General features: G+C 36.3%; 1 protein-coding gene across 1 annotated transcript; it reads right to left on the reverse strand.

Annotated features, from left to right (window-relative positions):
* Positions 1–6,240: 6,240 nt before the first annotated feature.
* On the reverse strand, positions 6,241–14,809 carry vax1 (ventral anterior homeobox 1). Its single transcript, XM_077582525.1, has 3 exons — positions 13,658–14,809; positions 12,347–12,534; positions 6,241–7,333 (listed from the first exon to the last, which is right to left on the reverse strand). The coding sequence occupies exons 1-3, from the start codon at positions 13,869–13,871 to the stop codon at positions 6,803–6,805; spliced, it is 933 nt and encodes a 310-aa protein (XP_077438651.1). The 5' UTR covers positions 13,872–14,809; the 3' UTR covers positions 6,241–6,802.
* Between the last annotated feature and the right edge of the window lie 749 nt (positions 14,810–15,558).

Consider the following 15,558-nt stretch of genomic DNA (forward strand, 5'->3'; position numbering starts at 1 on the left):
GTTCGTATTGACCAACATAATAACATTTGCGTCTAAAATATTACCAAATAGATTAAAGTTTTTAACCAAACCGTTATTTTTGTCGTCGAGTATAAGTGTGTCACTGATTCCATAAAACATATTTATTAAAAATAAAAACATTATTTTTAGTAAAAAATGTATTATTCGTGCGCGTCCCTCAGTTTACAGTAAACAGTAAACACAACCACATGCATTAAAGTAAAGCATTTTGGTCACCTTATGTAATGTTAGGCACATTTAGCATTCTCTTTAACTTATAAGTCTGTGTTTGAAAACGATATTCGAACCATGGCCCCTTCCCAACCAGCACACCTTTACCATAGATTTGATGGTGGTGGGGAAAAGCACTAGAAAACTGAAGAGGTAAGCACTGCCAGGTTGAGGCTGATGCTAGTCCCTCGAGAGCTCATTCAAACGTTTCAGGTTGCATGCAAAAAATAGAAAATTAATGCAACTGAAGGACTTCTGCCTACACAAGCTGTGCCCTCATTTTATAAATACCTGTTGTCGCTACTCTTTTGTGAGTTCAAAGGGATTTGATCTCCCCTGATGTGTAAACTGTATTTTACGATTGCACTTCAGCAGTCCACCACTGTTCTTACATAAACGGCTTAACGTAGTGCTGTCAAGTGATTACATTTGTTAAAACTAATTATTTGCATGAATAATTCATCACAATTAACTCATTCACTGCCATTGACGGCTATAGACGTCAAAAATTCATTTGAACTATTTCTATTAGTTTAATTTTTTTCCCACTTTTGTTAACAAGAGTATGAAAACCTAGAAGAACATTTTTATTGTACATCTAGAACAGATATAAAATGTATGATTAATTGGGAGTTAACTATTGAAGTCATGCGATTAATTTTAATTAAAAAAAATTAATCGCCTGATGCGATTAAAAAGAGAAGAAAAGATTATAAAAAAAAATTAGGAGCGTCAGGCGATTATTATTATTTTTATCGTAATTAATTTCATGACTTCACGAGTTAACTCATGAGTAATCACAAATTTTATATCTGTTCTAAAATTGCAATTAACTCTTTGACTGCCAAAAACGTTTAATAACGTTTAGTAAAATCCTATGGAGGAGTGCCAAAGGCGTTAAAAGACGTTTGTTTCAAAACAGAGATGAAACTAACCATTTTCTATTGTTGATTACTCAAAAACGGAATAAGGTAGAAACAAACTTTTTTTTCTGGTGAAAGATGAGAGTCCAATGTTTCATTTGGTAGTATGTGTGTTTCCATAGTCCAAACACATCATTTTCTGTGGACCTTGAAAGATCAGTCAAAAGATCAGTCAAAATGCTTAAATCAGCTGGCACCCACGGCATCCCGTCTGAAAACGTCTGGCAGTCAAAGAGTTAAAAAATTGTATGTTTTCATACTCTTGTTAACAAAAGGGGAACAAAATGTTAAACTAATAGAAATAGTTAAAATGAATATTTGACGTCTATAACCGTCAATGGCAGTGAATGAGTTAATTGCATTTTCTACTATTTTAATTGCTTGAGTAGAATCTTGGAATTAATGTAGCATCATTAAATAGAAGGCATGTTTAGATTCAGACAATTTTAATAGCATTCTTTGATCCTTGAATGTAATTCTTCTCCTGTGAAATACAATTATCCAACAAAACGACTTACGATAACACAACATATATTCCCCACATAGAAACAATTCTCAAAATGTCCCACATACAGATTTATCAGCACACAAGCACCACACTCCACCAGAGTGATTTGCTCTGAGATGATACAAAAGACATACAACTAATATGGTATTTGAATTTGGCTTTTGCAAAGTGCATCAATTCTTTTAGATTTCTCCAATGCGGAGTCGAGCGAAATTTTTGACCATCTCTCTATGGCATCTTGAACAATCCATTCCAGTGACTGAATAGATGGTTTTGACATGTAACGTGTTTGATAACACCATATCTCGGATCCACTAATTAATAACAACAGATATAAAACAAAGGGCTGCTAAATTGCACTGCTTAAATCTCATGATCAACTCATTTAAACAATATAGCAATGAAAAGTTTATCTTTTACAATGACTGATATGTTCGCGAATTAATGCAATTGCTCAGCCTCACATTTGAACCCAATAACAGCCTATAATGTAATAACGGCCCACAATGTAATATATTTTCCATAAAAAATTTAAAAAAAAGCATTTTAAAAATACAATCGGGCCATAATGAAAACTGACTTACAGAGGTGGGCAATTACAAAATGTAAATTACAAAAAAATTTCAAGCCGAATCAAACTGTAACCGTCAGCCTGTCATTTTATTATCACGTTTGCGTCATCACTTTGTCACCACTATTTTGGGACTCACAGACACAGGTGGGTTCCGTCAATCCATCAACAAAAACGCGCATCCGTCAGTGACGGACTGAGGGGCCCGTCGGTACTTGACCCGGTTCGGGACGATTACACTGATGGACAGTCTGTCAGGACTGCCAGTGTCCTGGGTTCCTTTGTGTCTGCATGGATGAGTTGGAGTTGTGCTCTTGGGGTCATTTTTGTTTTCATTTTGTCTGTAAAGCTTTCCAGAATGACAGATATCAATTGTTTTATATTCCATCTGTTCTAACCCTTTGACTGCCAAAAACGTTAAATAACGTTTAGTAAAATCCTATGGAGGAGTGCCAAAGATGTTAAAAGACGTTTGTTTCAAAACCGAGGTGAAACTAACCATTTTCTATTGTTGATTACTCAAAAACGGAATAAGGTAGAAACAAACTTTTTTTTTCTGATGAAAGATGAGAGTCCAAGCTTTCATTTGGTAGTATGTGTGTTTCCATAGCACAACACAACATTTTCTGTGGACCTTGAAAGATCAGTTAAAAGATCAGTCAAAATGCTTAAATCGGCTGGCACCCACGGCATCCCTTTTCTGAAAACGTCTGGCAGTCAAAGAATTAATTTTAATTGTGGAGTTTTTTTTTTTTTTTTTTTTTACAGTGTTTTGGGATCTTTTGGCTGACTTGTCTGACAGGATCTTTTTAATTAATTTATTGACTGAAAAAGTCCGGAGGTAATCAGGCACGGGTGAAGTCAGTGAAAATAAACTCAACTTTCCCAAAAAACATTAGCCTTCTCACCCTCGTCACAGTCTCTTCTCTCGTTCGCTAGCCCAAGAAGCTCACAATTGAACAGAATAAGCCAATGTGTGCTAGCTTCCATATTTACATTTATTTTTAGTTATGTTTATTGATGAAACTAATCATAAAAATGTAATCCTGCTATTATCATATATTTATTTATGTATTTATTGAATCACAAAAATTTTAGAGGCCACCCTCCAAAGCTCAGATGATAACTCAAGCCATCAAAGTGGTCTTTCTGTTTTACAAATCCAAAAGTTGAACAATCTCTTGAGCATTTCCATTCGTTTGATTACATAATGGGATTCATTGTTTTGAGAAAAAAAAAAAAGCTGAGCAATAAAGCTGAGCGGCATGTTTTTTTTTTTCCTTATAGCAAAAGGAGCTTCCTTGAAATATTTTGCAGTGCGAAGACCTCAGGATTAGTTGCAAGAGGCGCGTTAGTTCGTTAGCACTGAATAGCATGGCGCGAAAAAAAAAAGAAAAAAGAAAAAAAAAAAGCAAGACAGGATGTGACCTCTCTTTCCTCAGACCTGAGCTTGAATACTCTGAAGACCATGTGACAAAAAATGTGTTGGTGGTCTGCTCTGACGACAGGCTGGAGGACCCCGCCACCTGAAAACACACACACACACACACACACACTCTTGCAGAAAACACATATCTTCACCCTAATTGGACTTAGGGTGAAGGAAGAGAATGGGTGGTGTGGTGGGGGGGGGGGGAGCTTTGTAGGGTCGTTGGCGGGGTGTTAGGAAGCATCAATGCGACCTCCACTCCCCCGTTCTCCTCCGGGAGGGGGGGGGGGGGGGGGATTCCCAAGACAGATGCTGTAGAAACAAATGGTTTCTTTTTTCCAAACCCAGAAGTGTGAGCCTTAATAGTTTCCTCCTCACAAAAGTCCCATTTTACTCCTCAGCTATGTTTCTATTGTACAAGTGTCATTTAACTGCTCATTGCTATATTACATTATAATGTCGATACAATTTAAAGCAGAGTTTACTTGAATTGTTTAAATCTGTGTATTTTCCTGCAATTTTTTTCTGCATGTTTTTGCTGAGTGGTAAATGAGCGTATTGAATGAAAACTGCAATATACAGTGGAAAGAGTGTGTTCCATTATCGGCAAAATTAATCGTCTATTTTTAGTCACGCACGCGCACCTTTCTGAAGAGTAGACATTGTGATGAGAGAATTTTTTTTTTTGCTGATCACTTGTTTGAATGCTTGATACTCGTTGACCTTTTTGTGTGATTTCGGAGCGATAATGGATTCCATGCAGGACACTGTGGTTACAAAAGTTAGCTGTTGCGCCAACTGAAGTCAGTTGATTACACACAGTTAGCTTTGAGTATTTTCGACCTGACCGGCTACATATAAGAGTACAGTATATGAGTCGGAATGGAATATATTAATTCATTGGGAGCAGTAGAAACCTGCTTAATAAAGACTTTTGCTATGAGAGCAAATGTGCAGCCCAAAAAAATAGGGAACCTGAACAAGGTGTCACAGAAATACTAGTCTGCTTCCTGGGCAACGTTGTTGCGGCCTTGAACAGGGCACGTAATAAACAAACTGAATTATGTTTACAATCTACAAACAAATTCCTGGATAACATATAATCATATTGGAGTATTGCTATTGATGTAAACAGCCATGATTTAAAATGACCAAGTTAATAAAAAAAAAAGGAAGTAGTGAAATTATTTTCTTAATTTAAATATTAGATTTTTTTAAAAGAGGTTCTGCTTTGGGATTTTTTTTTTTTTGCACATTGAAAGATTTTTTTGGGGGGGAAACTGTCATACTTATCAAACCACCATGTATTGGATATATAACAGTCATGGAATTTATCAATGCAAACTTGATTCATAGGAAGATGAATTAAAGAAAAATGTCAAAGCCAAACAGTATACATGATATACAGTATATGCACATTTGGACCGCACATTTTACAAATCTCACAATACAGCACCAAATAGCTTTTGAACTGATTACTCATTCCATTCAGTACATTCAGTCATCCTTGATTTACCGGATATACTAATAAAGTCATAATTACAAAATTGAATAATTTACAATAAAATAACCATTTAAAACATACATCTCTCATTTGCGGTACTTTTATAGTACAATCATTTCACCCTTTCTCCGAGCCTTTCATGGCCGCTGATTTCACAAAGGAGCTAAAGGGACGTCTTCAAGGCTGATAAACCATTTTGGTGATCATCACAGCAAGCAGCACAGTAATGGTGAAAAGCAAAGCTTTTCTTAAAGACTATACAGCAAAACTCACAATTGTACAGAATTCGCAGACGAGAAAAATGATCAAAAGTAAAGGTTGGGTACTGCAACTTGGGGACAAAAACGCCACAGACGTGCTGAAAAAAATGTTCCTGTCTTCAATAAACTATCGAGAAGACAATTCAGCTGAATGACAACTACATTTCTTGAATGTTTTTGTGGAAGGCAGTTTTCTCACAAATGGATATACAACACGGCTCGAAACCAGGCGACTTTTGCGTTTTGCTTCGTCTGACATGTTGCTACACAAAATGGCGTCTTTCTCTACAACTACTCACGTGTGGGGTCTCGCTTAACCTACCCAATACAATTAAATACACGAACAAAAAGAAATGCCTTTTATGAGAAGGTTGAATCAGAATTCTGAGATTAAAGTCAGATTAGAATAAAATGAGAATTCTGACTTTAAATCAGAAATCTAAGATTAAAGTCAGAATTCTGACTTTAAATCAGAAATCTAAGATTAAAGTCATAATTCTGAGTATAAAGCGAGAATTCTGACTTTAAATCAGAAATCTAAGATTAAAGTCAGAATTCTGAGTATAAAGCGAGAATTCTGACTTTAAATCAGAAATCTAAGATTGAAGTCAGAATTCTGAGTATAAAGCGAGAATTCTGACTTTAAATCAGAAATCTAAGATTAAAGTCATAATTCTGAGTTCAAAGTGAGAATTCTGACTTTAAATCAGAAATCTAAGATTAAAGTCATAATTCTGAATATAAAGCGAGAATTCTGACTTTAAATCAGAAATCTAAGATTAAAGTCATAATTCTGAGTATAAAGCGAGAATTCTGACTTTAAATCAGAAATCTAAGATTAAAGTCAGAATTCTGAGCACAAAGCGAGAATTCTGACTTTAAATCAGAAATCTAAGATTAAAGTCAGAATTCTGAGTATAAAGCGAGAATTCTGACTTTAAAGTCAGAATTGTGACGATAAAGTCAGAATCTTGCCAACCTTTTTTTCCCCCCCCTCTTCACTGGCCCTAATCCTCTTCCGTACCTTATATACTGTGCGGTCATTCAATTATTTTTTATGTGTGACCTTTTTAAATAAATAGTCGAAGTTGAATACTGCTAAGCATTTTCTAAATCTGAACGATCTCAAAATATTCATTCCCTTTAAGAATCGCTTCTCGAAATCACCCCTTCATTAACAATTTTTACAGATAACATTTCTACAGCTAAATCTTGTCGATATGAGATGAGCGTAGAGGTGTTGACAAGCATCGAGATTACCAGACAGTCACAGAACATGATGACACAGACAGATCAGACAGTGACCAAAAACAGAGACAGGGCTAAGACAAACACCAAGCAAACATTTCCGCATACTTCCGAATGAAAACATAGCATCAGTCCAAAATCTTCTTGTCCACGGATTCTTTGCCATTGGTCCGCGAGTAAGGCTCAAAAGCAGAAGAGCTCAGATAGCGAGCAGAGAGTTCTTGCAGATTGCCGGCTAACGAACTCGCCATGGTCAGCGGGTTCGACGGCATGCGGCTGGCGACGCCGCCCAGTAAGGAGGGCATGGGGAAGCTAAACAAGCTGTGAGCCGCCGCCGAGCTCTGCAGGCCTGGCACCGTCCCCGAGCTGGTGACGGCGGGTAGAGTTGGGCTTCCGCCAGCGGCTCCGCTGCTACCGCCGATGCTGCTGCTATTGCTGCCCATGCTAATGGAGGGGGGCCGCAGGGCCGAGCCCAAAGTGCTGCTACCGCAGTGGGGCAAGATGCCTGGTAGGCCGGAGGGTGTGAGGAGTCGACCCTGCTCCAGCAGTCTGAGGACACTGCAGGTTGCTGCCGTCTCGGAGACCACTGAGCGCAGCTCGGAGTCTTTCCCCTGGTCTTTTTTCTGCTTTGTGCGCCGGTTCTGGAACCAAACTTTTACCTGGAGACAAAAACAGAATTGTCAAATAGGTAGAAGATTGCACAACACTGTGGGCCATTGTACATCGTTCACCCCATGCCCCTCTCTGTATCTCTCATGATTTTTCTTTTTATTTTATGTATTTATTTTTTTATTTTACTTATTATATTTTCGTATTTTATTTTATGTATTTATTTTTTTATTTTACTTATTATATTTTCGTATTTTATTTTATGTATTTATATTTTTATTTTACTTATTATATTTTCGGATTTTATTGACTTTTTAAAAATTTTTTTTACTTATTATATTTTCGGATTTTATTTTATGTATTTATTTTACTTATTATATTTTCGTATTTTATTTTATGTATTTATATTTTTATTTTACTTATTATATTTTCGTATTTTATTGACTGTTTTTAAAAAAATTTTTTTACTTATTATATTTTCGGATTTTATTTTATGTATTTATTTTTTTATTTTACTTATTATATTTTCGTATTTTATTTTATGTATTTATATTTTTATTTTACTTATTATATTTTCGTATTTTATTCACTGTTTTAAAAAAATTTTTTTTACTTATTATATTTTCATATTTTATTTTATGTATTAATTTTTTTATTTTACTTACAATATTTTCGTATTTTATTGACTGTTTTTATTTTTATAGTTGGTTTTACTAGATTTGATTTGTATGCACTTTGGGAAACGCTTATTTATAAAATGTGCAATAGAAATAAAGTGGATTGGATTGAATCGTCCTTCTTAGGGGAAGGGAACACCCAACACCCATCATCCACTTTTTTTTAATCTAAGGTGTGGTTCAGGGTTACGGCAGTGGGTGTAGTAAAAATAAAATAAATAACTAATCAATCAATTAATTGGTGTTCAAAAAGGCCAACATGTATTCCAGAATTGCTGCCGATCAAATAAAGGGTGATTGTAAAGGACGAATCCGTGCCAGATGCACATGAACACTCACAATTGCGATCCATTTTGGGTCATTTACATTAATAAATACGGATTCCACACATTTCACTATAAATCCATATATATATACATATATTAGAGCTGTCAAACAATTAAAAATACATTTTTTTTACATATTATTATATTACATGATATTATTATTGAGTAAATAAAATGAATGAATAATGATGCAAAACATACCAATAACATTTCAATGCTTTTCAATCCAGGTTTTAGAAAAAAGTATTTTTTATTTTTATTTTTTTTACACAAACAACAACAAACCCCCCCCCCACACACAAAAGCATACCCAAAACAAACAGCCAAACAAACAAAATAAATAAATAAATAATAGTCCATTTCGTTAAAGATATCAATTTCACATCTTAATCTATCTGAAACTCTCTCCATAATGTATATGCTAATTGCTATATCCATCCATTCATTTGTTGTTGGTATATCTTAGTTAAAGTCTTCTTACACGCCAACAACAAAATTCTCAATAAACATTTGACTTCTTCCCTCCCTCAAAGTATTTTGTTGTCAAAGATGTTCTTGAGCTATTCGGACGCTCTTTTAGTAATCGAATGAAGCTTTATTTTTTTCATTTCTTTACTTTGGTTTCAAATCGCTTTAATTCTGTCACTATTTTCAGTGATTCATTTTTTAAATTTTACGATCGTTATGCTATGGTCAATGTCTAAATAATGTGAAATTCTTTCAAAAATGTATTCCTTTAACCCCATTGAAATTCATTTGACAGTTTTTGGTTTCACACCACACGCGCATACAAGCATGCGAGGAGAGATGTTAGACGGTGCAGCGTCCCTGAGCTGAGGCAGGGCCTTGCTCAAGGGCACCTCAACCATTGTCAAGCAGCTCATTCACTGACGACACATACAGCAGAGATAAAATTATATTTGTGAAAGTTATTAAAAATTGATTATATTAATTAAATTTGAGTGAACGGTATAGCAAAAGGAATATTAATCGTCATTTTCAGGTACAGTGTTATGAGAGATAAATATGTTTAATACAGTTGAATATATTAGAAGCCATTGGAGGTGACTGTTTTTGATTCAGCTATTAACTAACCTTCGGGTCATTCTTACTCCTTTTGAAACTCACAGAAAAAAAGCCACACACAAATGATTGCAGTTGCTCAACGGCAATGTTGATTAAAGACCAAATTCAACTTGCGTGCTTGTGTTGATCATTAAAGGCGTTTTCTGTAGCGTTGCTAATTAATTCCTTTCTCGATTAAAAACGCAAACATTTTTTTTTGCCAGTGATCAGCAAAAATCCCGGGTTACACTCAATGGAGTTATATTTCAAGGCCGCATTGTTCAGGTCGTGTAACGCACATACAAAGTGCTTGTACACAGAAAACATGCAATAAAGGCCTCCACAAAACACCGTATAATGCGGCTATTTACTAAATACCCCGAGAACGATTCGTCAATTAAATGAGATCGCCTCATTAGCCTTAGCGTCCATATTTGCGCGAATCTTTGCGTAGATTCAAACGTCTAAAATAACCTGAACATGATTCTCCAGGATGTGATTCAATATTTGGCTTTTGATTAGTTAATGCTACTTTTTGCAAAAAGAGTCATTTTGTCCAATTTATTGTCATCTTGTCCAATATTTTTTTGCACACCAGAACTCACTTGGCAATCATTATTGAACGTGCAGGAATAAATGACAACACTTCTGTTCAATTTGTCCAGGATGCTTTTGGACATTTTTTTTTAGGTATAGTGTCAACTTTCCAGAGAATGAAACCTGAATGAAGTCTGGTTAGGCCGTATTTATCTTTATTAATTTGTAGAAACCAATTTGTTTCTCATATAGAATTTTCGACACTTTTGTTGTTAGATTGTCCACTGCATTGCAGACTAAGGTCATAATATGATTCTATTCCGAAAAGTCATATAAAGACATGTTTATCATAGAATGCACACTTTTGTAAAAGTAACTCAAAAATAATTGGTCACCTGTAAGGGACTTATAATGTAATATAGAGAATGTAATGAAAATCCATAAATAATTTAAAGAAAAGCAAATTCAGCATTTTTTTCAAATTTGTTATTCAAATTCCATTCCTTAAATCCCATTTTCTTTTGTGTATCATTTCATATTCATTTGTCAACAAATAATTAATAGCAGCAATAAATCAATATTTTTTCGGGGGGGGGGGGGGGGGAGGGGATGTGATAACTACATTACACTACAAGTCATTCGAATTCAATACATATGTATTAAAAGAAGGTTGCAGAAATTATCATTTGAACCATTTTCTGACAGAGCTAATGTTGACTTTTCACAATTGCTTCCTCCCAAAAGCCAAATGACCAAATTCATTTGAACCATTTGATGTAAACAACGCTGCTTATACCAAGAAAGCAAAGGATGCTTTAATCGGATCACACATCAAGTAGAAGCTGAGAATTAAAATGATTGATTAATATGGACCAAATGTTAATCGAATCATGTCATTTGGTTTGCTAAGAATTGACTTATTCCTCCTTCAAACTAAGCGCATGTGCTTTCTCCTTTAAAAAAAAAAAAAATCTTCTTTTTGACCTTGAATTCAGTTTGTGTGAAATATTTGACCCGAGGACCTCTGCAAAAAAAAGTCGACCATCTTCAATCATGCTAAACGCCAACGAATAAATAACCACACAATTCAATTAGCGACAAGAGTGACGACGCTAACGCTATTAGCAAATGTTGACAAAATAGACAAAGAACGGCTTGAAAGTTGCCAAAAGCAGAAACAGACTGTCATGATTCCTTCAAGTCTCCTACAGTGTTGCACGTTGGACCTGCTTTGAAATATGGTGTCAAGGGTGCAAATGCAGTTCATCGGTGGCGTGTAAACTCTAACTGACCCCTTTGCACATATAAGCGAGGACGTCCACAATATGTTGCATGGCGACTTTCATCACCGCCGATGCCCCGAGTCGTAATCGAGCACATATATAAGCTCTATGTAATCTTCATATGAAGGATAAGTGGTCAAATGTATTCAAGTATAACCTTTACACACATTATGGACTGTATGTGTATATATATATGTTTGTAAGAATGTTTTCAGATGTATTCTTTAGAAAAGTTGTTGTACTTTGTATAACATTATGCGAACCAAACGATCGCAAAAACTATCTTCTGTTTTTGAGGGGAAAAAACTTTTACATTCTTCTTTAAAAAAAGTCTACTTTTTAAGAGTGGTTTCGTCGTTGCACTTATAGGCACAATCAATGATTCAGAATTGAAGGACACTTTCATTTAGGGAAGTAAAAAATCAAGCTAGTTAGTCAAAGTTGTTCCACTAAATGCGATTTTTCAGGGTTAGTCAAAATTCGAAATGGAGATCAAATTTAGTACCTTGTACTGAATATATATTTTAAAAAAGTGTGAAAATACACGGTTGACCTTCTTCACATCCACCACACCCTCACTCTAAAGGCAGTAATCCCATAATTTCAACAAAGACAGCGAATGGTAACTAGTGCAAAACAATGAAAATAAGGTTTACTGGTACTTAACATCGTTATAAATATAATTCAAAGGATTAAAAACAATCGTTTTTGTATTCTTGTAGTCTTGTAAAAGTATAGTAGCGATTTTTCTGATTTGCCAAAACATTTCAGTGACGTGGGTTAAATAAGACTTAATACAGTGCCCATTCAAAATGAAAGGATTAATATGTCACCTTTCTCATTATTTATTTATTTATTTATTACCGTGTTGACCTATGTTGAGCTAAATGCTCAAACACAAATGTGACATTTTAATATTATAATTAAAGCCCTAATTCATGTATTTATCAAGAACTATAACAATCCGTCTTCCCTTTTTAAATACAGCATTGTATTGTTAAAAGAGCAAATTAGACCCTCACATTCATGAATTTGACTTCACACAATAATTGGCAAAAAAAATGTACACTCCGTGGCTATTATAATAATAATAACTAACTAAAGAAAGAATCAAAGGATAAACGGGCAATTATTTTTGAAGACTGAAGAAAGGCACGGTTGAAATGAGCACCTACCTGAGTTTCGGACAGATTGAGCTGGCGGGCCAATTCCGTTCGCTCCCTTCCCACAACATACTGACACCTCTGAAACTCCATCTCTAACCTGTAGAGTTGTTCCGCGGTGAAAGAGGTGCGAGTTCTTTTGGGCCGGTCCAAATCCAAACCCTTTGGTAGGATAATCTCTCTGATGGAGCCTTTCGCATCTACAACAATGACAACAAAGCTGGCTCACACGGTGCACTGCATTGTGGGCCATCAAAAGAAACACACTTCCAATTAATAGTATTCGAATCATTATTAGGAAATGTTCATAATTGTTGGCTAGAAAACATTATTATTCTGAATGATTATTGCCCTTATCCTGAGTGAAAGGGTTTTAAGTAAAGATCATTTTCTTCATAATCAAAGACATTTATAATCAATAAGCACATAAAAAAAACATCTGCATTGAATGACTAAGCAGCAAACTTAAATGGTGATTACAAAATACTAAAACTGTTCAAATAAACTGAGAGTTTGAGCAGATTTAAATACAGTTATTGATTAAATTATCGACTGATAAATCAAATGTGTGCAAATTTGTCAAATTTCATTTAATCCTTTTTTTTCCATTTAAAATCCTGTCCAAAGTAAAGAATCTAAATTGAAAAACATTCCCTTTTGAATTTAAATAACTTTCATTATTTAATTTTCAGTCGCAGAAAGAGAATTGACTGAAATTGAAGAAATACAACTGTCATTGTTTTTTTTTGTTTTTATTGAGTGAATATACTGTTATAAAATAATGTAGTAATATTCACTTATATTGTTAAATAATTATTGAAGAATAAATGTATCAATATATCTAGTATTGCACAATACAATACAAGAATATAAACTCTGTAATTCAACAGCAACAACAACAAAAAATATTATTTCGTACTTAATTCTACCAAGTATCAAGCTACAAAATTGCAGGTCTTGTTAAAGAACTGGGATTTAATTACAATTTTGCCACAAAAAAAAAAAAAAACATGCATAGTGACCGCAATGAGGAAGGCATCATTTTAAAGTAACTATTTGTTGTTTTTGAATAATTCTAATTTTATTCTTCATCCTAATTGCTTTTTTTTAGTAACTGTTAAAATTCACTACTACGATTCCATTACTGTGCAATTAAAAAGTAGTTTTAATAGTAGTAAATACAGAAAATTTGTAATTCAAAAAGAAAAAAGAAATACACGATTTCAAAAAAAACAAAAATTTGTCCGGATTATTGCGTAACGATAGTTGCGACGTTTCCCGAGTCCCGTTGGATCACCGTTGACGAAAGAGGACAAGATTTACCTCGCACAAGTATCCTCCGACAGTAGTCCGGGTCTGCGGCGCTCCCCCTGTTTTTCTCGCAGTTTTCTGCCGTCCCAGAGGAGGAAAAAGAGCTCTGTTGCTCCTTTAGAAAGCTTTTGGACAAACTGCCCTGCGAGTCCTTCCCGTCTTTGCCCTCCTTAAGTCCATTCTTCAACATCATTCCTTCCGTCTCTTGGTTGTACCTGACCTCCATGGCTCACTTTTCTTGGATATGCAGCTCGGCCGCCTCTGTTTTTTTTTTTTCCTTTCTCCTTCCTTTGTGTGTTTAAAAAAAAAAGAAAAAAAAAAGGAAATTCAAGAGAACACGGCGCAACAGATCATCTGACCGGCGTGGCTTTAGTTTCAAAACAGTACCTTCCGGCAAGGTAGCGTCAGCTATCTAATGGTGAAAGACTTCCGCCGCCCCAACCCAAGGAAACCCTATTATCACTGACCAACTCTCCTTGCCCAATGATCTTGGACGTCTCGGTGAAACTCAATGATAATTCAATGCCCCCCTTTCCTTGTTACAAAAGACATCAAGGCTGATAGATGAGCTACACATAATCAGTGCCATGGACGAGTCCTCGCCGTTTCAACTGATTGCGGTAATTTCGCTGCCTCCGCATTAGCGTAACCTCGTGAATACTCTAAATTGTTTGGGGAAATCGACCGGATCTTGATGCTCCCCCGTCCGTTTGTTGCCAGCCCAGGGAATGGAGAGAAATGATTGGTCTTCCCCGAGCCCTCACAGGGATGTAACGACTCCAGACCCAACCAAAGTTGCTGCTTGTTTCATTCTTTGGTCCGTCAAAACCCAGCAGGCGTTTTCCCCCTCAACTTTCCAGTGCGCGCCCGATTGCCGTCGAATGTCAGCCAACTTTGATCCCATTTCTCGACGTCGTCCCGTAATGCTCACGTCTACCGCTATTGTAGGCAAAATGGCAATTAATCAACGGGAAAAGAAGAGAGAGAGAGAGAGAAGAGAGGGCTTTGGATAAAATCCATGTTTCTTAAAAATGGATGACGGCAGAATTTCTGCGCTTAAAGTTTAAAATTCCAGTGTTGTTTTTGGGCTTGTTTTTTAGGCAGAACAACCCAGCAGATGACTGAACCCCAGAAAGCGACTTCTCGCATTTGTACGACGCAAAAAAAAAAAAATGGAACAAAACTTGTCATTAGTGCTCGGGCTGCCGACACCCCTGGAATGGCCCCGACCCCTCCAGCGCTCGCCTTCCAGCCCACTAAAGCACCCACCCAAGCACCAACTCTGAGCTATTTTAATTGTCAGTGCAACAATATCTCTGAACACAGCAGTGGTCAGTAATCCAATAAGACCATTGATTAGGCTACAAAGATTCAATTCAATCCAGCGGCCTAGTGCAAGGAACATTCTCTGCTCCTTCTTGTCACCTTAGCTGGCCAGAAGCCCCCTTCAAGCTGCCCCCCTCCCAGAGTGCCATTCATGCCTTTATGAGAAACAGAGAGGGAAAGGAGTGAAAGATGGCAATTATCTAATTGGACTATTAACAGACAATTCTGTGAGTGTGCCTACCCGGCAGCAGTCTCAGGGTGGCTTTAAGGGCTGCATGTTGAACTAACTTTATTCACAGAATGTTTGGGGGGTGGGGGGGGGGCTTCTGCTTGGAGTGGGGCGGGATCCTTTGTTTGAGGAAGGGGGAAAAAGGAGGCTAAAAGGCCGCGAGTGAGGGGAAGCGAGGCTTCTCAAGCTGCAGAGCGCAGCCGCAGCCTGGGAAATACGTGGAGGATGCAGCGTCTTGGCCTCTCAGACGCACACAATGGCCGAGGGGGGGGGGGGTTGCATTGTAAAAAAATAAAATTTAAAAAAAAAATAAAATCACACGCTCAGCAGAGCACTATGGAGAGCATTCGAGATCTTG

The sequence above is a fragment of the Vanacampus margaritifer genome, chromosome 12 (genome assembly GCF_051991255.1).
Source record: "Vanacampus margaritifer isolate UIUO_Vmar chromosome 12, RoL_Vmar_1.0, whole genome shotgun sequence".
Classification (NCBI taxonomy): domain Eukaryota; kingdom Metazoa; phylum Chordata; class Actinopteri; order Syngnathiformes; family Syngnathidae; genus Vanacampus; species Vanacampus margaritifer.

What these genes read in the sequence shown, in the direction of transcription:
- vax1 (XM_077582525.1), bottom strand. Translation starts at nt 13,871, where the DNA reads ATGGAGGTCAGGTACAACCAAGAGACGGAAGGAATGATGTTGAAGAAT. An exon ending in TCGGAGGATACTTGTGCGAG is followed by an intron (nt 12,535 to 13,657) that starts GTAAATCTTGTC and finishes TCATTGTTGTAG; the next exon opens with ATGCGAAAGGCTCCATCAGA. An exon ending in TCAATCTGTCCGAAACTCAG is followed by an intron (nt 7,334 to 12,346) that starts GTAGGTGCTCAT and finishes TTTTGTCTCCAG; the next exon opens with GTAAAAGTTTGGTTCCAGAA.